A 24,084-nucleotide genomic window follows, 5' to 3' on the forward strand; every position below is an offset into this window, starting at 1 on the left:
ATCATTCAGTGGACTTTTCTTTAGGAAGTGGATTTTCCTCCCTCCCTCCTTCCCTTCCTTCCTTCTTCCTTCCTTCCTTCCTCCATCCCTCCCTCCCTCTCTTCCTTCCTTCTTTCCTCTTTCTTTTTCTAGTGTGATAGAAGGCAGCTGCAAAGGTTGATTTAATCATTATTGCTAAGTTAATGGATGCTATCATCATTCATCTCTATAATATTTGATTAATCTATTTTATTCCCATTTCTTAATCCCATTCATCTCTCTGCTTCCATAATCATTATAATGATTTTGATGGGAAACTTTATGTGAATCTTATAAATGTATACTGTTGATTTTTTGAACATGTCCTGCTTTGTTAATTCACTTAGGTAATATTGTATTATAACTTACTATGTTTGTTTTTAATTCATGTTGCATTATGACTTTTAGACCTATTTACATTTCTGTGTCTCCATTTTGCCAGTTGCACCTAACTGTTACATGATACCCCATAGTTTATATCCATTATATTTTACTTTTCCATTTTCCTAGTGATAGAAACTGGATTGCCAGCAACTTCTCATTACCTCAAACAATGAAGTAATTAAGATTTTTGTTCTGTGTCTTTATGCCCCAATGTGAGAAAATTTCTGGCATATATAAAAAAGAATAAGATCGTTGCGTGAAGGATATGTGAGTACTTAAGTACGTACAACCAGATGACTTTTCAGAGAACAGCTTCACTCTGCACATCCGCAGGGCACCTGAGGGTTCTGTATGCTCACAGTCTTATTGATACTTTCAATTAGTCATTTATTTTCCAAATCTGATGGGTGTAAAGTGATATTCATTTGCGTTTTAACATACAGTTTTCTATTCCCAGTGAATTTGAGAAATTCTTCCTATGCACAATTGCTTTCTGAGTTTATTCTTCCACGAATTCTTTGATCATATCTTTAGTCCATATCATACTGGGGGCCGTTTATTTTTCTGGCTGTTTTATAATGTTTTCTTGTCTATTCTAAACACTAGTGTTACTTCAATTTTAGATGTTGTAAATAATTTCTCACCTCTGTCCGTTCACTTTGTGGAGTCCTACATTAAACAGAAATCTATTTTTTTTAATACTTAGGGACTCAGTTATCACTCGTCCATTTGTTAAATGAGCTATCCTCTCAGGTATTGTGGTGGCATAGATCTTATACTCACACACATATGTTTTTCTCTGATTACTCTGTACTGTCTGCTTGTTTGTTCTTGTACCACTAACATGCCACTTGTCTTAAATAACCACCGATCACACGATGTTGTGGCATTTGTTAGGAACATTGTTCCCCAAACACGCTCAGTTCTTACTTTCTAAAGTTACCTTAGCAGTTTATCTAAGGACATGGAATATGCTTTTTACTCAGCTCCTCTTTTAAGGTTTAAAATTTTCTCCAACGAAATCCCTAGGTATGTTACAGCTTTTCTTGTTATTGTGAAGGTACTATTTTTTCTAGTTAATATTTGCTAGTGTAGAGAAGTCCTGCTGACTTTTTGTGTTGACTGTATTTGACAGTATTGTTGAATACTTTAGTTGTGTTAATAATTTATTTTTCTATTAATGCTGCTAACGTTTACATGTCAGTGATCATATTGTCTACAAATAGTGATAGTTCTATCTTCTCCTTTCTTAACCTTTTTCTTAACTTCTTGTCTAGGACCTATGTTACAGTGAGGCACTGGCAGAGAGTATCCTTGCCAAGTTTCCAGTACTAAAGGGACTGTGCATGAAGTACAATAAATTTTGGTAATAAACTTTAAAGAAAAATCCTTTCTATACTTGATATATTGAGGGGTTTTTTCTCATAGAAGGTGTTGAACTTTATCAATTATATTATTTTTTTAATCTGCTGAGGTAACCATGTGATTTTTCTCATGCCGTCTGTCAATTTTGAGACCTATGTTTAGGCACTTCCTGATGTTAACCATACTTTAGGTGACTCAAAATAAATACCGATATATTCTTTGCTTTTTAAGAAACTAATATCTTATTAGAGAAACAGGGCTATATACAAATTTTTCATCATTTTCTTTCTGTCATTTTACCTTCATTCAAGACTACTGACTTTAAAACACAAATTGGACTGTTCATTTTCAAATAGTACTGTATAATCGTATTAGTTTCCCAGGCTGGCCTAACAAACTACCACAAATTTGGCTTAAAATCGCAGAAGTTTATTCTCTCCCAGTTCTGGGGGCCAGAGGTCAGGAATCAAGGTGTCGGCTGGTCTGCATCCCTGCAGAGACTCTAGGGGAGCATCCTCCCTTGCCTTTTCCAGCCTCTGGTAGCTCCAGGAACCCCTTCACTTGCGGCAGCATCGCTTCCGCCTTTGCCCTCACACTCACGTGACCATGTCCACTGTGTCCTGCCTCAAAGCTCCCTCTGCTCTTCTAAGGACATTGGTCATTGGCTGTGGGGCCCACACTGAATCCAGGGTGATCTCCTCTCAAGGTCCTTCGCTTAATTACAGCTGCAAAGACCCTTTTCCCAAATAAGGTCCCATTCACAGGTTCTGGGGCTTAGGACTTGGACATGTCTTTTAGTGGGCTGCTATTCAACCATTACTGTAATTAAAAGATTTTAAATTGTGCATCTAGTAAGTAAAGTCCTAGAAGCTGTAGAGTCTCTGTTAGTATCTGTGTAGCAAATCTGTGCCTCTCAGAGTGAGAATGATGCTAGGGCTGACTGAGCTGTTTCATGCCTTTTTGTTCTTAAGTTAGTGAAACATATTATTAGACACTAAATTTACACATGTTGAGAGAGAGACAGAGAGAGAGGGAGGGAGAGAAGAGGAGAGAAAGACGTATGTACATTTCCTATTTTAGTGCTTATTTTTCCTTTGTACTAATGTTCTGCATTTCTTAGCCCTGAAAATAGATTATCTTTATTATTTTTTATAATAGACAACGTCAAAATATTTTGGGGTAATAAGGTAATGAGTTTTTCTGGGATTCCTTTCATCATTCCTACAATTTGGGTCTCTTTGATAGTTGAATTCTCCTTCCTGTAATAACTTCTCGATTAGCCATTATTTGCCATTATTAAATAGCATGAATTTCAGAGCAATAGCTATTGCATAAGTTGGTGGAAAGACCACTAGTGTGAGAAGCAGGAGGCATGGCCCTGATTCTGGTCATCACTCTAACTGTAGGACGGCCACCCAGACAGGGACAGCAATTTCCCATTGTTAAATGAGGAAAGCTTAGCTCTCTGTTTTATAAGTTAGAATGTTTTTGGCTGAAAATAACAGAAACCCCAATTCAAACAACTTAAAGAAGAGCATTTTCTCATATTACAGCATGTCCAGAAAAAGAAAATGGCTTCAGGGTTTGGTTCATTCTTGATTCTGCTTAAGAATGAAAATTAAGGACCTGGGTTCGTTTTTTTTCTTTCCTATCTCTGCTTTGCCATCCTTAGAGTTGCCTTCACCTTCGATCTAGTAGAATGATAACTGTAGCATCTCTGAATTATGACATCCAGACAGGACAACATCCACTGGAGAAGGGGGCTAGTTTTATCTGGAGGTTACCTCCAGATAAGAAAACATTTGTCCGAAGCCACCAGAAGACTTCTGTTCACAAGTCATTGGTTATATTCAGGTCATGTTCTCTTTCTTAAACTAATCACAAGCAAGGAGACTGTGACCCTAGGAGTAACAAGTTCCACCATGATACTAGGGGTGAGAGATGCCTACCAGGGCACTTGGGCTGCATGATGTAGGGGTGCATAACTGAAAAAAATCAGATTCTGTTATGAATGAAGGAACTGGAACTGGATGCTGAGTAGACAGCCAATGGTGACTACTATAGTTAATTTTAATTCTAATGTAATTTTATCCATAGTTATTTTTTTCTAGAAGATGCATTTCATAATGTAGTTTAATATTTGAGAGACCTTAAGTCTTTCAAAGATTTAAAAGACTGAACTTGTAATTATTGATTATGAGCATGTTGGGATTGTCAAATAGTAAGCATGGTAGGTCTGTATCAGAGTACATGATATCTGTCACAAGGAGCTTAAAAAATGAGTTATATTGAGTTTTTCAGTGGTACACATTCATATTATTCAGTGACAGGAGACAAATGTAAGGAAGCAGCTATTGGAAAATTGATACAAATTATATTGAAAGGAAGCAATTATAAAATTTCTATGCAAATATTATGACCAGAATATTGAAGTATACAGTGTATAGGATAACACCAATATTTAAATTAGCATTATGAAAACTTAGGACTCAAGCTTTCAAAGGAGATTGATATGTATTAATTGTAATAAGTTAAAACTTCAGTAAAACTTCCACCTTTTTTTCTTATTGGAAAATCAATATTCTCTATCCTAATAAAGTGAATTTTATTAAACTAGCTCCTAAAGATGTCTATTCTCAAAACTCAAAACTCTGACTTAATTAGAACAACCATAGAAGATTAGTAAAATGTCAGGATTGAGAAGAATTATTAGTAAGATTAATAAGAAAGAGGAGTGCAATTTATTTTCAAATTCATTTAAATATACTTGAAAAAAATCTGAAAGTTAATGTCTTTTACTTTTCAAAATAAGATTAGGTTTAAAGAAAGAAACTGAGTGCCTAAATAGGCAGTATCTGATCTCAATTGTCATGACAGTAAATTGATAAGACACTTTAAAGCAAAAAATAATTTCAGTAAATATGCTTTTTTCAACTTTTTATCTGTGTACTAAATAGTGAAAATTAATTTTATACTTGTAAGATCTGCATTGAATGCTAATATTTAGTTTAATTTGCACAGTTATGCTAAGGGAAAAGGTATATAACATAAAAAGTATGATGATTTTTAAATTGTGCAATAAACATTAATTTGTTTATTCTAACTGTTGCTAGTATGCAAATAAAATCCCTCTGAAAAACTTGGGCTTAATTGGAAAAAATATCACTATGTCCTTCAAACCATATCAAATTCTTCCTGAAAGTTCTACCAAACTAAGTAATAGTAGAACAAGTAAAATCTAGTTAACCATTTTGATGTACAAGTGAAGCAGCTTCTCTGATGTTTGTTCTCTTTTATATTAATTTTTATTGGAGTATAGCTGCTATACAATGTTGTGTTAGCTTCTACTGTACAGCAAGGAGAATCAGCTATACGTATACATATATCCACTCTTTTTTTGGATTTCCTTCCCATTTAGGTTACCACAGAGTATTGAGTAGAGTTCCCTGTGCTATACAGTAGGTTCTCGTTAGTTATCTATTTTATACATAGTAGAGTATATATGTCAATCCCATTCTCCCAATTCATCCCACCCACCCCCTTCCCCCTTGGTAGCCATATGTTTGTTCTCTATGTCTGTGTCTCTATTTCTGCTTTGCAAATAAAATTATCTATACCATTTTTCTAGATTACACTTATATGTCTTAATATACAATATTTGTTTTTCTCTTTCTGACTTACCTCATAAGTTATACATAGAAGTATGCCCTCCCTTTCAGAACATATAGCCCAACGCAGCTGTATGCTATCCTCTTCTTTATCTTTAGTCTTTTCTTCTCTCATCAAATATGAAAGAAATAATCACTTAACAGATGCCTACTGGTCTTCACTGTGAAAAGCATATAGTCAAGATGCAAAAAAAAAAAAATCCTATGTTGAAGTCTAGTTATGTTAAAGAATTAATAAATAAATGACATGAATTAGTAAAGGAACAACTCAATAATTTACTTACTGAGTCCAGTGTAAGAACACAACCAGGTTTCATAATGAGCCAAGGAGCCATCTAAATTCAGATCAAGCTGTCAAGGTCTTGAGAAACATCCCACCCCTCCATCACCAACAGGGATAAGTTATTAACCATGCATGAGTCATTCAGGAGAGACTAAGGGAGGCTTGCCATTGGTCTTGATGAATGATTGTGAGCTTGACAGGAAGATGAAGGAACCGGGAACCCCAAGAAGATTATTCTGTGAAAGACTACCTAACCTTTCAATAGCATGTTTCTATTCAGGAAAATTGAAGGATTTTGTATATGGCTGGAACACAACTTGTGTTCAGAGTTGGTGTAGAGAAAGATGAGTTTAGATGTACAGGTAGGAACTGAGTCATTAAAGTTGTCAAGTCCTTGCTAAGGAGTGAGAACTTAATTTTGAGGTGTTATTAAATGGTTTTAAGGCCGTGAGGGGCAGCATCAAATGTTTGGATTAACAATATTAGTCTACAATCAGTGTGAACAAGATAATGGAAGATGAAGAGTATGACAGCTGATGGAAAAATAATGGAAATATTTAAGATAGAAAGAGTGAGAGTCTGGATGAGTAGTGAAGTTGTGGAAGGGAAGGAGTAAGAGAGCTCATGAAGTAGACTTTGACAGAGTTTTATGACAGAGCAGGTGTTGTGGGCCTGGGACAAAGCTATATTTGGAGCAGTGGATCTCAGAGTGGCCCATGAAGACAACACTCTTTCCATCATAGTACTAATATATTACTTGTCATTTTCACTTTGTTTTGGTGCAAAGGCAATAATAGGTAAAACTGCAGCACAAATCAAGGCAATGGCTCCAAACAATAGTAGTAGTTACTGTATTCTTTTTTAAAAGGTAAAATTTGTGTATATTTAAGGTGTACACCATGCTGCTTTGGTTTACATATACATAGTAAAATGATGACTAGAGTCAAGCTAATTCACATAGCCATCTCCTCACATAGTTAACCTTGTGTGTGTGTGTCTCTGTGTGTGTGTGTGGTGAGAGCACCTGAAATCTGGTCACAATACAATACATAATACAATATAGTATTATTAACTATAGTCATCATGCTGTACATTAGATCTCTAGACTTAACACCCTACATACCCGCAACTAGGTATCCTTTCACCAATATTTCCCCACTTGCCACACCATTAACTACTATTCTGCTCTGCTTCCATGTATTCGACTTTTTTAGATTCCACAAGTGAGATCATACAGTGTTTTACTTTCTCTGTCTGGCTTATTTCACTTAGCATAGTGTCTTCCAAGTTCATGTGTGATGTCACAAACGGCCAGATCTCTTTCTTTTAGCGCTGAATAATATTCATATTTTATATGTTATATGTATATCACAATTTATTCATTGACAGACACTTACATTGTTTCCCTATCTTGGCTATTGTGGATAATGCGGCAATGAACATGGGATCGCAGATATCTCTTTGATGTACTGATTTCATTTCCTTTGGGTGTATGCCCAGAAGAGGGATTGATGGATCATGTGGTAGTTCTATTTTTAATTTTTGAGGAACATCCATACTGTTTTCCATAGTGGCTGTACCAGTTTAGATTTCCACTACCAGTGTACCACGGCTCCCTTTGCTCTACATCCTCTCCAACACGTATCTTTTAACTTTCTGATAACAGCCCTCCTAACAGGTATGAGGTGATATCTCCTTATGGTTTTGATTTGCATTTCCCTAATGATTAGTGATGTTGGACACCTTTTTCATGTTGGTTGGCCATTTGTGTGTCTTCTTTGGAAAAACATCTATTAGGTCCTGTGCCCATGTTTTAATTAGGTTATTTGGTTTTGTTTTGTTTTTAGCTATTGAGTATTGTACATGTATTCCTTATATGTTTGGGATATTAATCCTTTTTTTTTAAGATGTTGGGGGTAGGAGTTTATTAATTAATTTATTTATTTTTGCTGTGTTGGGTCTTCATTTCTGTGCGAGGGCCTTCTCTAGTTCTGGCCAGCGGGGGCCACTCTTCATCACTTTGTGCGGGCCTCTCATTATTGCGGCCTCTCTTGTTGCAGAACACAGGCTCCAGACGCGCAGGCTCAGTAGTTGTGGCTCACAGGCTTAGTTGCTCCGCAGCATGTGGGATCTTCCCAGACCAGGGCTCGAACCCGTGTCCCCTGCATTGGCAGTCAGATTCTCAACCACTGCGCCACCAGGGAAGCCCTGGGATATTAATCTTTTATCAAATATATGGTTTATGAATATTTTCTCCCAATCTGTAGGTTGCCTTTTCATTTCATTGATTCCTTCCTTTGCTGTGCAGAAACTTTTTAAAAAACAGAAGTAGATGAATTACTTCCAAACGCTGGCCTTTTATGAGGCCAGCATCACCTTGATACCAAAGGCAAGCAAAGACAAAGAAACCACAAGAAAAGAAAGGTCAATATCTCTGTGGATGCAAAAATCCACAATAAAATACTAGCAAACTGAATTCAACAGCACATCAAAAAGATTATACATAACGACAAAGTGGGATTTATCTCTGGGATGCAAAGTTGGTTTAACATATGCACATCAATCAATCAATGAAATACTCGACATTAAAAAATGAAAGATAAAAAACGTGATCATCTCAATGGCTGCAGAAAAAAATATTTGACAAAGTCAAAAATCCATTCATAATTTTTAAAAAAACCTCTCAACAAAATAGGTACAGAAGAAAATTTCCTCAACAAAATAAAGCCCATTTATGAAAGGCCCACAGCTAACATCATAATCAATGGAGGAAAACTGAAAGCTTTTACTCTAAGATATGGTAAAGACAAGGATGCCAACTCTCACCACTTCTATTCAAAATAGTACTGGAAGTAATAGAAAGAGCAATAAGATAAGAAAGAGAAATAAAAGACATCAAAATCAGAAAGGAAGAAGTAAAATTATTGCTTTTTGCAGATGACATGATCCTATATATGGAAAACCTAAAGACTCCATAAAAAATGTTAGAAATAATAAATGAATCAGTAAAGCTGTAGGATAAAAAGTCAACATACAAAAATCAGTTGCATTTTTTTATACCAGTGATGATATCTCCAAAAAGGAAATCAAGAAAACAATCCCATTTACAATAGTATCAAAAAAATGAAATACTTAAGAATAAATTTAACTAAGGAGGTAAAAGACCTGTACACTGAAAACTATTACACACTGATGAAAAAAATTGAAGCAGGTATAAATAGAAATATCCTGTGTTCATAGACTGAAGAATTAATATTGTTAAAACATCAATACTTCCCAAAGCAATATACAATATTCAGTCCATTGCTATCAAAATTCCAAAAGCATTTTTCACAGAATTAGAAAAAACAATTCTAAAATTTGTATCAAACCACAAAAGTCCTTGAAGAGCCAAAGCAATCTTAAGAAAGCTTTAGGCAATCACACTTCCTCATTTAAAATTATATTACAAAGCTATAGTAATCACAACAGTATGACAATGGCATAGAAGTAGACAAAGATACCAGTGGAACAGAATAGAGAGCCCAGAAATTATATATATATATATATATACACATACATATATATATATATATATATATATATTTCATCAACTAATTTTCAACAAGAGTGCCAAGGGGAGACAATGGGAAAGGGATAGTGTCATCAATAATTGTTGCTGGGAAAACTGGATATGCACATGCAAAAGAATGAAATTGGAACCTTCTCTTACACCTTACACAAAAATCAACTCAAAATGGATTAAAGTCTTAAATGTAAGACCCAAAACAATAAAATTCCTAGGAAAACACATAGGGGAAAATCTCCTTGACATTGGTTTTGACAGTTATTTTTTTGGATATGACACCAAAGGCTTAAGCAAAGCAGTAAAAATAAATGCAACTAAAGTCATTGTATTCTTTACCATCATATATTCACCCAAATAAGCAAATGAACAAACAAAACATATTTCAATTGTATTTTCATTTTACTTAGGGATCATATGGATGAAACAATAAAAATAACTTTATTAAATCTAGACCTTTAAGTACATCTTTTTAATACTGTATGTGAAAAAATGGTAAGAACCCATAAAACACATCTGCTACATACTGACATGAAATGATTATCTCCAGGGGGAGCACTTGTGTGATTGTTGAAATTACAAGCAAACTGGCAAAAATTTTTTTTCACAGAACATCTATTTTAATGAAAGTGTGATTGACAGAAAAAATATGGTTATTCAGTCTTGGGTAATTCTCAGACATTTTCTCAAAAATGAACTAAATGAGCCTGTCTTCAAAGAAAACAATTGACAGTATTTATTAACAAAGCTAAATTTTAAGTTTTCAGATGAAAATTAAAATTTGGACACCTACTGTGTCTGCATTCTTGAGCTTAACAACTTCTCAAAACTTACAGACTTTTTTTGGGGAAACCAAGGGTGATATTGATGAATTTTTTATATTGATAATGAAATATGTTGACATTTATAAGATCTTCATAACTCAGTGAACCAGTGTTTTACCCAAAATCAGTCAAAGGTGAAAAGAGACCTATGGATTTTAATGCAACAGATTGTAAAACGTGTATGACACTATGTCAGACCCCCCGTGGTAGTAACCTTTAAAAGAAATATGTCAACTTTGGAGACAGAATTGAAGAATATCTACAGTTGGCTGAAAATGCTCTTAAACTATTCTTCCCTTTTGCAACTTCATGTCTGTGTGAGGACTTATTTTCTGTATATACATAATCAAAACCATGTATCTGAATTCAGAAGCAGAAATGAGTATCAAGCTGTCTTCTCTTAAGCCAGATATTGAGTTTTGCAAAAATGTAAAAACATTAACACTCTTTGCCTATTTAAGAAAATTTTTAAAATTTTAAAATAGTACTTGTGTTATCATAAAATGGTTTATTATTAGTTTTAAACATATTAATAAAAAAATTTTGAATACTTTATAAGTACTAATATTTCTTATTGTGATCATTAATAGATATAAGCCACATGAACAAAATAGGGCAGGAGAGTAAGGTTGTAAGCTGTCTATATACTTTTTTAACTTATGCTTTAAAATCCAGGTTTTTTTGTAACATTGATTGGTACAGGTGACCAATGCACAACTTGGTTACAGAAATACAGACTTTCTTCTTCTGTGTTTGTTTGGCTATCACAGGGTTTATCACCATCATTTGTAATATTATCGCCCCAACTATGTTATGAAGTCCTACAGAAAAATATTATGTGTTTTTTCTTTGAACACTCTACCTCTGACTCTTATCACTATGAATTCCTTGGGGATTGCTCCTTGAAATAAATATTAAATAACACCAGGTAGCAAAGTCATCATTTAGGTATGTTTATATTTAGGCTTTACTTCTATCACTTATTAGACCTCAATATTTTAATTATTGACTGTGGCATTTATTGGCTTAGACTTGAACAACCAGAATTATTTTCAAGTAATTTTTCCTTTAATTAAATTCTGTTGATTTCATATTTAAAGTAATTATTTTAATGTTTTATTATTAAACTTTAAAATTTTGTCCTTTTATAGCAATATGAAAAATCAATATTTCAGATATATGGATTGAATTGTTAATTGATGTAATAATTTATTGATATATTTTATTGAAATGCTCTAGGATTTCACAATCTTAATAAAAGTTCATAATTACTTTTATGTCACATTGTTAGGTTTTAGACTAATAAAAACATTTTTATTTTAAAACATTTAAAGACATTCTTTTAAAAATTGTCTTCATGTAAGAAAATACAAATAGTTTTGTACTGGATGGTAAAATCATATAGTACTGAGAGTGAAAAGTGAGGACAGGAGACTCAAATATATCTTGACGTAAATTGTTATGATTTTAAATATTTTTAAAATATATTTTGAATTAAAGATATATCAAATTCCAAAGGTATACCAACTCCTTAGAAAATCTTCGAAGTATGATTTTGGTACCTTCTGGTATGATTTTGTAACATTTTATAATCTAGTATAACACTTGAATTTCCTAACCAAGACAATCTGAGAAGTGGAATTTTATGCTCCTCATGAGTATTTTGCTTTCTGGCATCTCTTCAGTGTGTTAGGGCACACACTGAAGTGGGTGGCATCGCACTATTGATCAACAACAAAAAGCCTTGCACTGTTGTGGAAACCAGTGTAACAATGTCTGCTTGAAGAGGTTCTCTGCATTTCTAAATGTAAATGTTACAGAAGAGCAAACACTTTGTTTGAACTACATCATCTGTCAGATTGCCTAAGGCACTAAAGTTAGATCTCTAGTGCTTGCTGCATTTTGCTAGGGTATTTATTAATTTGTTCTGTTGATTTTTTGCGATGAGGTGACAAAAAAAGATGTAATCTACGATATCTGTTCCAATATTCTTTTATATTTGTAAATAAACATATTTGGAAAGACCTTTGAGCAGAATAGTAAATGTTTTTATGATATTGTTTGGTACAACTAGATATTATATATAATGTACATAGCAGCATATCACTTCATGCTCACCTGACATAAATTGCATCAGTTCTTAAGCAACACATAATCTTCATTGCTTTTAGTCTCCATTTAATTTTATTAAGATCATTTGTTTATTTAAAATTAATAACGCTTGAAAATAATATCTCTTTTTAAAATCTTTAACTTACTATGTTAGAAAAAAATTTGGCTTAAATATTACTTGAGTCAGTTATCAAATCGTTTAAACATTCAAGAATTTATCATTGAGAACATGCTTTAATGTACTTTAAATATAATATGCAAATCATTGTTCCAAAAAAAAATTCTCATCTTTCTCCCCAGAGTATTAGACCTCAGACATTGTAAGATATTAGTGTCTAATTATTCTTTACTGGAAGGGAAAATGAGTATTTCCAAATAGATAGGTAGGTAGGTAGGTAGATAGATAGATATAGTATATGTATAATTCACAAATCAATACATATAGGTATTTATATATATGCATATATATGAAGCAAATAATTTTTAGTTTATTTAACTTAAAATCACTTATCTTACCCATTTTAATTTTGCATGTTAATCTTAAATGAGATAATGACGAGGAGAGAGAAAAAAACAAATATGAAGAGAAGATATATTAAAATGAATTTTCCTGCAATGTAGAATTTAGACAGTAGACTGTAAATTCATTGTGACAAAGAACAAAAGGGCCCCTATGGACAGCCTACACAGCAACACTGAGTGATAAGCATGTTATTTTATGAGGCTAGAAGTCTAGATCACTACAGATTTTAAAAGGAAATATGACAAAAAGCATAAAGCTCTTTAACAAGTAGCCACATAGTTTTATTTTACAGATATTATGTGTCATCAGTACAATTTTTAGCTATGAATTGGTCATTTAAACTATTTTTATACTAGTATATCCTAATCAACATCAGAGGTATCATCTTCACAAATGGAGGAGCAAAATTTTTTAAATATATATCTGTTTATCTTTCTTCACTTAGAACACTAGTTAGTGATTGATAGTGCTTGGCATTGTGAATCATAAATGGAATTAAATCATTTCCCTTCATCAAAACCCTTCATTTTCAGTTATAATGTGTGATAAAGTGAAAGCATTGAACATTGATCAAGTCAAAACTGGTACCCTTGGTACCCTTGTTAAAGACAAGGGCCCACTCTAGCCATCCTCTCCCACCTATGGTTGGGGAGGACTGAGAAACACTTGTTAAGCTCACAGTCCAGAGGCACAGGCTCGCTAAAGACTGAGACCTAATGACAGGACTGTGGAACACGTCCCTTCGCCTACACCTGACCACCACATGACTAAAGGCCTATTTACAGCAGTTCCTTTCACCCAGTACATCATACCTGGCTACCAAGTAAAAATAGCCATTGGAAAGTGGCTTAAGACAGTAATAACTGATCATTTTGTGTAATCACCGATATATATATATAGCATGTACTGTACACTAAGTTAAAAATATTTTTCTTTCGAGGTAACTGAACTGCACAACATCAAAAATATAACCAGGCTGCCTCGAGAGACAAAGAAGCATGCAGTGGCAATTATCTTTCATGATGAAACGTCAAAGACATTTGCCTGTGAGTCAGGTAAGCAATTATAGCCTTGTCTCCAGCTTGAAGATATGGAATTGCTTCTGAGACAATAGCCCAGATGGATTAAGATCTACCACTGAATAGGATGGCTTATTGTGATGAGAATGTGCTGTGGAAGGCTTTAGTAAGAAGCTCAGTGTATCTATTTCTACAGATGTTTTGGGTGCTTGTTTATTATGTGTCGGGCTTTTGCTCCCAGATGGTCTGAGGACTCTTGAGGTTTCCTTTCAAGCTCGGAGAACTAAATAAACAATGCCGGTGAGAAGCCGTTAGGGCAAGCGCGTGCTGTGTGTTCTGGTCCTTGCTGAGTGTGCAGCTGGAGGCAGTTGGTAGCACGATAACAGTGCTGCTGTGCAGGAGTGTGGCACGGCACAGCCGCAGTCCCCAAACGTCTCAAAACAGAACTTTGAGTGACTGGTTGCCTTCATGGATTCTCAGTATTACAGTGAAATACCTTTCAGGTTGAACTTTAGCATCCCAGTTCATAAAACACTCTGGCATTACTGAGTCACAAGGCAGGTTATTGTTGGAACTTGCAGTGTTTTTGATTTTGGAATCCCTGTGCTGTGTAATATATTAATTGGCTTATTATAGTTTTTTAAAGATTTTGCTCAGGGAAATGGTGTATTCATTTTATAATGCGTGGAAGCAAAAAGCACTAAGGGTTTGAAAGATGTGAATTTCAAATAATAGATGAGTCTTTAGGAGAAGCTTTGTTGAGTAATTTTTAAAAGGGAGTAACGTTTCTGTATTTATAGTTAAAGTTTATAGGTATATTTATTACCGGGTTATGTTATTCAAAAACATAAAGTCACTTTGCCTAAATAAATTGCTCATACCTCTTCACCTACACTTATCTTAGCTTTGCTCAATTGAATTAGAGTGTATCAAAGTGTTCCTCTTTCCTTCAATGCCTTTATTCCTTTTATGTGCCTTGCTTCACTAGTCATCTGACCTCATTCCATCATTAAAAACTGTCTTTTGGGGGCTTCCCTCGTGGCGCAGTGGTTGAGAGTCCGCCTGCTGATGCAGGGGACACGGGTTCGTGCCCCGGTCTGGGAGGATCCCACATGCCGTGGAGCGGCTGGGCCCGTGAGCCATGGCCGCTGGGCCTGCGCATCCTCAGCCTGTGCTCCGCAACGGGAGAGGCCACTGCGGTGAGAGGCCCACATACGGCCAAAAAAAAACCCAAAAAATGTCTGTTTGGCGGTTGCCTAGAAGTCTGTTAACTGGTAATATAAATCCCCATGTGGTAGTAGAACCCATCCCAAACTTGCTGGTATCATATATTAAGATTGTGCCTTCTTGTTCATTGTCTACAACTGCACAAGCTCACTTTTCTCTGAGCTCTTAAACAATGTTGCATATTAAAACTAACAACAACCAGAGGAGGACCTTCAAGATGGCAGAGGAGTAAGATGTGGAGATCACCTTCCTGCCCACAAATACATCAAAAATATGTCTACATATGGAACAACTCCTACAGAAGACCTACTGAATGCTGGCAGAAGATCTTAGACTTCCCAAAAGCCGTGTGGCTGACAGGGTCTTGGTGCTCCGGCAGGGGGTCAGGCCTGAGCCTCTGAGGTGTGAGAATCGAGTTCAGGACATTGGACCACCAGAGACCTCCTGGCCCCACGTAATATCAAACGGCGAGAGTTCTCCCAGAAATCTCCGTCTCAATGCTAAGACCCAGCTCCGCTCAGTGACCAGCAAGCTACAGTGCTGCACACCCTATGCCAAACAACTAGCAAGACAGGAACACAACCCCACCCATTAGCAGAGAGACTGCCTAAAATCATAATAAGTTCACAGACACCCCAAAACACAGCACTGGATGTGGTCCTGCCCACCAGAAAGACAAGATCCAGCCTCATCTACCAGAACACAGGCACTAGTCCACTCCACCAGGAAACTTACACAGCCCACTGAACCAACCTTACCCACGGGGGCAGACACAAAAAACAATAGGAACTACAAACCTGCAGCCTGCGAAAAGGAGACCCCAAACACAATAAATTAAGCAAAATGAGAAGACAGAGAAACACAAAGCAGATGAAGGAGCAAGGTAAAAACCCACCAGACCAAACAAATGAAGAGGAAATAGGCAGTCTAGCTGAAAAAGAATTCAGAGTAATGATAGTAAAGATGATCCAAAATCTTGGAAGTAGAATAGACAAAATGCAAGAACATTTAACAAGGACCTAAAAGAACTAAAGAGCAAACAAACAATGATGAACAACACAATAAATGAAATTTAAAATTCTCTAGAAGGAATCAATACCAGAATAACTGAGGCAGAAGAACGAATAAGTGACCTGGAAGATAAAATAGTGGAAATAATTACTACAGAGCAGAATAAAGAAAAAAGAATGAAGAGAATTGAGGACAGTCTCAGAGACCTCTGGGACAACATTAAACGCACCAACATTCGAATTATAGGGGTTCCAGAAGAAGAAGAGAAAAAGAAAGGGACTGAGAAACCATTTGAAGAGATTATAGTTGAAAACTTCCCTAACATGGGAAAGGAAATAGTCAAGTATAGGAGGCATAGAGAGTACCATACAGGATAAACCCAAAGAGAAGCACGCTAAGACATATATTAATCAAACTATCAAAAACTAAATACAAAGAAAAAATATTAAAGGCAGCAAGGGAAAAGCAACAAAGAGCATACAAGGGAATCCCCATATGTTAAAAGGTGATCTTTCAGCACAAACCCTGCAAGCCAGAAGAGAGTGGCAGTACATATTTAAAGTGATGAAAGGAGAAAACCTACAACCAAGATTACTCGACCCGGCAAGGATCTCATTCAGATTCGACAGAGAAATCAAAAGATTTACAGACAAGCAAAAGCTAAGAGAATTCAGCACCACCAAACCAGCTTTACAACAAATGCTAAAGGAACTTCTCCAAGCAGGAAACAGAAGTGAAGAAAAAGACCCACAAAAGTGACCCCAAATCAATTAAGAAAATGGTAATAGGAACATACATATCAATAATCACCTTGAATGTAAATGGATTAAATGCTCCAACCAAAAGACATAGACTGGCTGAATGGATACAAAAACAAGACATGTATATATGCTGTCTACAAGAGACCCACTTCTGACCTAGGGACGCATACAGACTGAAAGTGAGGGGATGGAAAAAGATATTCCATGCAAATGGAAATCAAAAGAAAGCTGGAGTAGCAATTCTCATATCAGACAAAACAGACTTTAAATAAAAGACTCTTACAAGAGACAAAGAAGGACACTGCGTAATGATCAAAGGATCAATCTAAGAAGAATTTATAACAGTTGTAAATATTTATGCACCCAACATAGCAGCACCTCAATACATAAGACAAATGCTAACAGCCATAAAAGGGGAAATCAACAGTAACACAATCATAATAGGGGACTTTAACACCCAAGTTTCACCAATGCAGAGATAATCCAAAATGAAAAATAAGGAAACACAAGCTTTAAATGACACATTAAACATGATGGACTTAATTGATATTCATAGGACATTCCATCCAAAAACAACAGAATACACTTTCTTCTCAAGTGCTTATGGAACATTCTCTGGGATAGATCATATCTTGGATCACAAGTCAAGCCTTAGTAAATTTAAGAAAACTGAAATCTTATCAAGTATCTTTGCCAATCACAATGCTATGAGGCTACATATCAATTACAGGGAAAAAACTGTTAAAAATACAAACACATGGAGGCTAAACAGTACACTACTAAATACCCAATAGATCACTGAAGAAATCAAAGAGGAAATAAAAAAAAATACCTAGAAACAAATGACAGTGAAAACACGATGCCCCAAAACCTATGGGATGCAGCAAAAAGCAGTTCTAAGAGGGAAATTTATAGCAATACAATCCAACCTCAAGAAACAAGAAAAATCTCAAATGAACAGCCTAACCTCACACCTAAAGCAGTTAGAGAAAGAAGAACAAAAAGACCCCAAAGTTAACAGAAGGAAAGAAATCATAAAGATCAGATCAGAAATAAATGAAAAAAAAAAAATGAAGGAAACAATAGCAAAGATCAGTAAAAGTAAAAGCTGGTTCTTTGAGAAGATAAACAAAACTGACAAACCATTAGCCAGGCTCATCAAGAAGAAAACGGAGAGGACTCAAATCAACAGAATTAGAAATGAAAAAGGAGAAGTAACAACTGACACTGCAGAAATACAAAGGATCATGAGAGACTACTACAAGCAACTGTATGCCAATAAAATGGACAACCTGGAAGAAATGGACAAATTCTTAGAAAAGCACAACCTAACATTACTGAACCAGGAAGAAATAGAAAATATGAACAGACCCATCACAAGCACTGAAATTGAAACTGTGGTTAAAAATCTTCCAACAAACAAAAGCCCAGGACCAGATGGCTTCACAGATGAATTCTGTCAAACATTTAGAGAAGAGCTAACACCTATCCTTCTCAAACTCTTCCAAAATAGAGCAGAGGGAAGAACACTCCCAAACTCATTCTATGAGGCCACCATCACCTGATACCAAAACCAAAGATGTCACAAAGAAAGAAAACTACAGGCCAATATCACTGATGAACATAGATGCAAAAATCCTCAACAAAATACTAGCAAACAGAATCCAACAGCACATTAAAAGGATCATACACCATGATCAAGTGGGCTTTGTCCCAGGAATGCCAGGATTCTTCAATATACGCAAATCAATCAATGTGCTACACCATATTAACAAATTGAAGCCAAAAAAATCTGATAATTTCAGTAGATGCAGACAAAGCTTTTGACAAAATTCAACACCGATTTATGATAAAAACCCTCCAGAAAGTAGGCATAGAGGGAACTTATCTCAACATAATAAGGGCGATATATGACAAACCCACAGCCAACATTGTTCTCAGTGGTGAAAAACTGAAACCATTTCGACTAATATCAGGAACAAGACAAGGTTTCCCACTCTCACCGCTATTATTCTACATAGTTTTGGAAGTTTTAGCAACAGCAATCAAAGAAGAAAAAGAAATAAAAGGAATCCAAATTGGTAAAGAAGTAAAACTGTCACTGTTTGCAGATGACATGATACTATACATAGAGAATCCTAAAGATGCTACCAGAAAACTACTAGAGCTAATCAATGAATTTGGTAAAGTAGCAGGATACAAAATTAATGCACAGAAATCTCTTGCATTCCTATACACTAATGATGAAAAATCTGAAAGACAAATTAAGGAAACACTCACATTCACCATTGCAACAAAAAGAATAAAATACCTAGGAATAAACCTACCTAAGGAGAGAAAAGAACTGTATGTAGAAAACTATAAGAAACTGATAAAAGAAATTAAAGATGATACAAACAGATGGAGAGATATACCATGTTCTTGGATTGAAAGAATCAACATTGTGAAAATGACTCTACTACCCAAAGCAATCTACACATTGAATGCAATCCCTATCAAATTACCAATGGCATTTTTCACAGAATGAGAACTAAAAATGTCACAATTTGTATGGAAACACAAAAGACCCCCAATAGCCAAAGCAATCTTGAGAAAGAAAAACGGAGCTGGAGGAATCAGACTCCAAGACTTCAGACTATACTACAAAGCTACAGTAATCAAGATAGTATGATACTGGCACAAAAACAGAACTATAGATCAATAGAACAGGATAGAAAGTCCAGAGATAAATCCAAGCACCTATGGTCACCTTATTTTTGATAAGGGAGGCAAGAATATACAATGGAGAAAAGACAGCCTCTTCAATAAGTGGTGCTGGGAAAACTGGACAGCTATATGTAAAAGAATGAAATTAGAACACTTCCTAATACCGTACCCAAAAATAAACTCAAAATGGTTGAAAGACCTTAATGTAAGGCCAGACACCATAAAACTCTTAGAGGAAAACATAGGAAGAACCATCTATTACATAAATCACAGTAAGATCCTTTTCGATCCACCTCCTAGAGAAATGGAAATAAAAACAAAAATAAACAAATGGGACCTAATAAATCTTAAAAGCTTTTGCACAGGAAAGGAAACCATAAACAAGACGAAAAGGCACCCTCAGAGTGGGAGAAAATATTTGTAAATGAAGCCACTGTCAAGGATTAATCTCCAAAATATGCAAGCAGCTCATGCAGCTCAATATCAGAAAAACAAAGAACCCAATCCAAAAAGGGCAGAAGACCTAAACAGACATTTCTGCAGAAAAGATATACAGATTGCCAACAAATACGTGAAAGAATGCTCAACATCATTAGTCATTAGAGAAATGCAAATCAGAACTATAATGAGACATCATCTCACACCGGTTAGAATGGCCATCATCAAAAAATCTACAAATAATTAATGCTGGAGAGGGTGTGGAGAAAAGGGAACCCTGTTGCACTGTTGGTGGGAAAGTAAATTGATGCAGCCACAATGGAGAACAGTAAGAAGGTTCCTTAAAAACTAAAAGTAGAACTACCATACAACCCAGCAATCCCACTACTGGGCATATAGCCTAAGAAAACCATAATTCAAAAGGAGTCATGTATCACAATGTTGTTTACAGCACTATTTACAATAGCCAGGACATGGAAGCAATGTAAGTGTCCATCGACAGATGAATGGATAAAGAAGATGTGGCACATACATACAATGGAATATTACTCAGCCATAAAAAGAAATGAAATTGAGTTATTTGTAGTGAGGTGGATGGACCTATAGTTTGTCATACAGACTGAAGTAAGTCAGAAAGAGAAAAATACCGTACGCTAACACATATATATGGAATCTAAAAAAAAATAATGGTTCTGAAGAACCTATGGGCAGGACAGGAATAAAAACACAGATGTGGTGAATGAACTTGAGGACCCGGGGAGGGGGAAGTGTAAGCTGAGACGAAGTCAGAGAGTGACATTGACATATATACACTACCAAATAAAATAGATGGTGGGAAGCACCGACATAGCACAGGGAGATCAGCTCAGTGCTTTGTGACCACCTAGAGGGGTGGGATAGGGAGGGTGGGAGGGAGACGCAAGAGGGAGGGGATATGGGGATATATATATACCTATAGCTGATTCACTTTGTTATACAGCAGAAACTAATACAACATTTTTAAGCAATTATACTCCAATAAAGATGTTAAAAAAAAAGAAAAAAAAAACCCTAACAACAACCAGAAAATTGGTTTTCCAAAACAGATAAAAGAGCATTTTCTTTATTGTTCGTATGTTTCAATTTTCACTGTTGTTTTACAATTTTTATTTGTACTGAATTGTGTTGTGGGTACATAGCAATACCAGAGCGTCTTATTTCAGATAAGAATGATATTGAATTAAGTTTCTACATAATTCTGAAATTTAGACTCACAGTTGTAGCCCACAGGTCTGAAATTGGAAGCTTTTGTTTTCCTTTTTGGCAGTGGTGGCAGTTTCATGGTTCATGTAAGATTTTTGAGAAATGAAAGGCTCTTCTTTAAAAGAAAATGGCCTTAAATTTCAATAGAAGAATATCCTGACAGTGAGACTGTGGCAAGATCTAAGTGTAAAAATGAAGAAGGCTTTTTTTTGCATTTCTTGCAAAGAGTTTTCAACTAGTTTAAATTATGATTAATTTGAAAGTATTATTTATTTTTAAACCATGTCTTTATGTGTAGATGTAACAGTCTGCTTTTAGATGGTAGTAAAAGTGTTTAAGAAGCCATGGCACAATTTTTTAAAATTGTCTTAGCTTCGTGGCATGCCAATGGGATAAAAGGAAGTACTTAAAAACAAGGAATTTGAGTATTTTTTCTTGCAAATTATGTTTTTCAGATAGATATTAAGATGGAGTAGTCTATATCTTTTAATAAAATGACAAAATTACATGGAAAACAGACTCAAACTGAAAAGCAGTCAGATGTCAAAACTAAAATAACAAGATTAAAGCCACGATTAAAAGGATCTCTCACATTTACTTCTAATGAAGATTAAAATGTACTCTCATAATGGCCATTGAGAATGTTTCAATTATTTTTTTCAAGAAAACTGACAACTGCCATTATAAACATGCATACCCTTGACTCAGTGAACCTTTTTGGGAACATATCCTGTGTATTACACATTATGTGTAATGACAAGAAAATTGGAAACAAGTGAATGCCTATGAGGAAAATCATTGAATAAATTATGGTATATCCTTATCATGAAATATTATGCAATCAATAGGAAGAATTCTAATTAACCCAATTAACCTGAAGACATTTCTAAGAAGTGTAGTTCTTCAAGCAAAACAACCAGCAGAGAAGTATGTAGTGAATAATCCCATTTTGTAAAAGAAAAATTGAAAGAGTGTGTCTTTTAACAAGCATTACCTGGGGCAAGGAGGAGATGATAACAAGGTAGATAGAAAGGAAGTTGGGTAAAAAAAAAGGCAAGCAAAAAGAAGTAAGAAAATAAAATGAACAGAAGAAAATACCCAGTATATATAAAATATCCCATTTATATGAAATTATGCCTATGTGAACGTTCCCATGAATGTATGCAAGTTTTTAAAAAGTTAATCATCAGGGAAATGCAAATTAAACCATAATGAGGTATCACTGTGCACCTATCTGAATGGCTGAAATTAAAAAAATAATAATAGTGATAACACTAAATGCTTGAGAGGTTGCAGGGAAACTGGATCACTCATACGTTGCTGGTGGGAATGTAAAGTGGTCTAGCCACTGTGGAAAGTGGGTGGCAGCTTCTTATAAAATTAAATATATAATTATTACACAATCCAGCAATTGCACTCTTGGACATTTATCTCAGGGAAAAAAAAAGTAAACTTATGTTCACACACACATATACACCTGTACAAAAATGTTCATAATAGCTTTATTCATAATAGTCAAAAACTAGAAAGAGCCCAGAGGTCCTTCAACAAACTGTGGTATACTCATACCGTGAACTACTCCTCAGCAGTAAAAAGGAACAAATGTTTGATATATGCAGCAGCCTGGGTGAATCTCAAGTGAATTAGGCCCAGTGAAAAAAAGCCAATCCCAAAAGATTATATACTTTGTGATTTCATTTAGACAACATTTGTGAAATGACACATTTTACAAACGGAGGACAGTTTAGTTGCCAGAGGTTAGGGTAGGGGTTTGGGGGTGTGGAGACAGGGAGTGTATGGTCATAAAAGGGTAACACAAACTTGTATTGGACCTGAGCAGTTATCTTGATTGTGGTGGTGCACATACAAATCCACAAGGTGATAAATTGTGTAGAATTTAACACACACACAAATAAGTACAAGTAAAACTGAAGAAATCTGAATAAAATCAGTGGACTTCCAATGTCAGTATCCTGGTTGTGATGTTGTACTATAATTTTGCAAAATATTAACATTGGGGTCAGAGAGAAGAAAGTGGTCAAAATATACACAGGATCTCTCTGTAGTATTTGTTATTATTACAAGTGAATCTACAATTATCTCAGTAAAACTTGCAATAAAATACTAACTCTATATCAGTTATCTGTAAGGTCAACTATGATGTATTTTTAAGTTAAAAGACAGATCAGAGAAACAATTTCAGAAATAAAAAGTTGTATAATCTAACATGCTAAAAAGAAACTGACAGCAATAACAACAAACAACAAAACTAATCCTAAATATGTACCTATGTACCTTGTGTATGATTCATGAGTACAAAGACACGTGTGCACGCGTACATACGTGTGTGTCTTGCTCCTTCTAATGTGTAGACCTTGTATGAGCCCCCCAGCCTAGTATGCCCCCTGCACACTTCAACCAACCATCTCTACATTTCCTTCCATCCTCAGTGTAGGATCTCATGCTTCCGGCCCCTCATCTTAGTACCTCTGCTCTATTCCCCCATAGCACTGGAACTTGGACTTCATGTACCTTGTTCAAAACCTCTCTGCTCTGTAGGATTTTAAGCTCAATGAAGACATAACCCTGGTGTCTTTCTCCTCCTGGAATTACCAGCACCACAGTGCTAATAAAAATTTGTTGAATTAATGAATGAGTAAAGTTTATACTTAAGTTTTGTTATAATGATATGTTTATCATCTTCGTTTTTCAAAGAGATCATTGTTTTTCAAAACAAGTTTGGGAGACTAATTTGACTGCCCCATAGGAAAAATTATTTAAATTGCCAAATAACAGATTGCTCTGTGTTGTGATGGGAAGTGGGGGGTGGTGATCAGTGTGCTGTGTGTGCAAATCACCATGGCCCACCAGGTCTGCTGTAACAACTATGAATAAAACATTCTTGAATACAAATGAACATTTCTGCATTCTGCCATTC

The 24,084-nt window shown here is 35.3% G+C and overlaps 1 protein-coding gene across 2 annotated transcripts in view; it reads left to right on the plus strand.

Moving 5' to 3' along the window:
• The window catches only part of DOK6 (docking protein 6), a 430,409-nt gene that overhangs the window by 162,463 nt on the left and 243,862 nt on the right, over window positions 1-24,084 (plus strand). For both annotated transcript variants that reach the window (XM_030868146.2, XM_060310052.1), the window contains exon 3: window positions 13,683-13,797. In XM_030868146.2, coding sequence (XP_030724006.1) covers window positions 13,683-13,797 — 115 coding nt within the window. The remainder of the gene's footprint in view (window positions 1-13,682; window positions 13,798-24,084) is intronic.

Source organism: Globicephala melas, chromosome 13, assembly GCF_963455315.2.
Source record: "Globicephala melas chromosome 13, mGloMel1.2, whole genome shotgun sequence".
Classification (NCBI taxonomy): Eukaryota; Metazoa; Chordata; class Mammalia; order Artiodactyla; family Delphinidae; genus Globicephala; species Globicephala melas.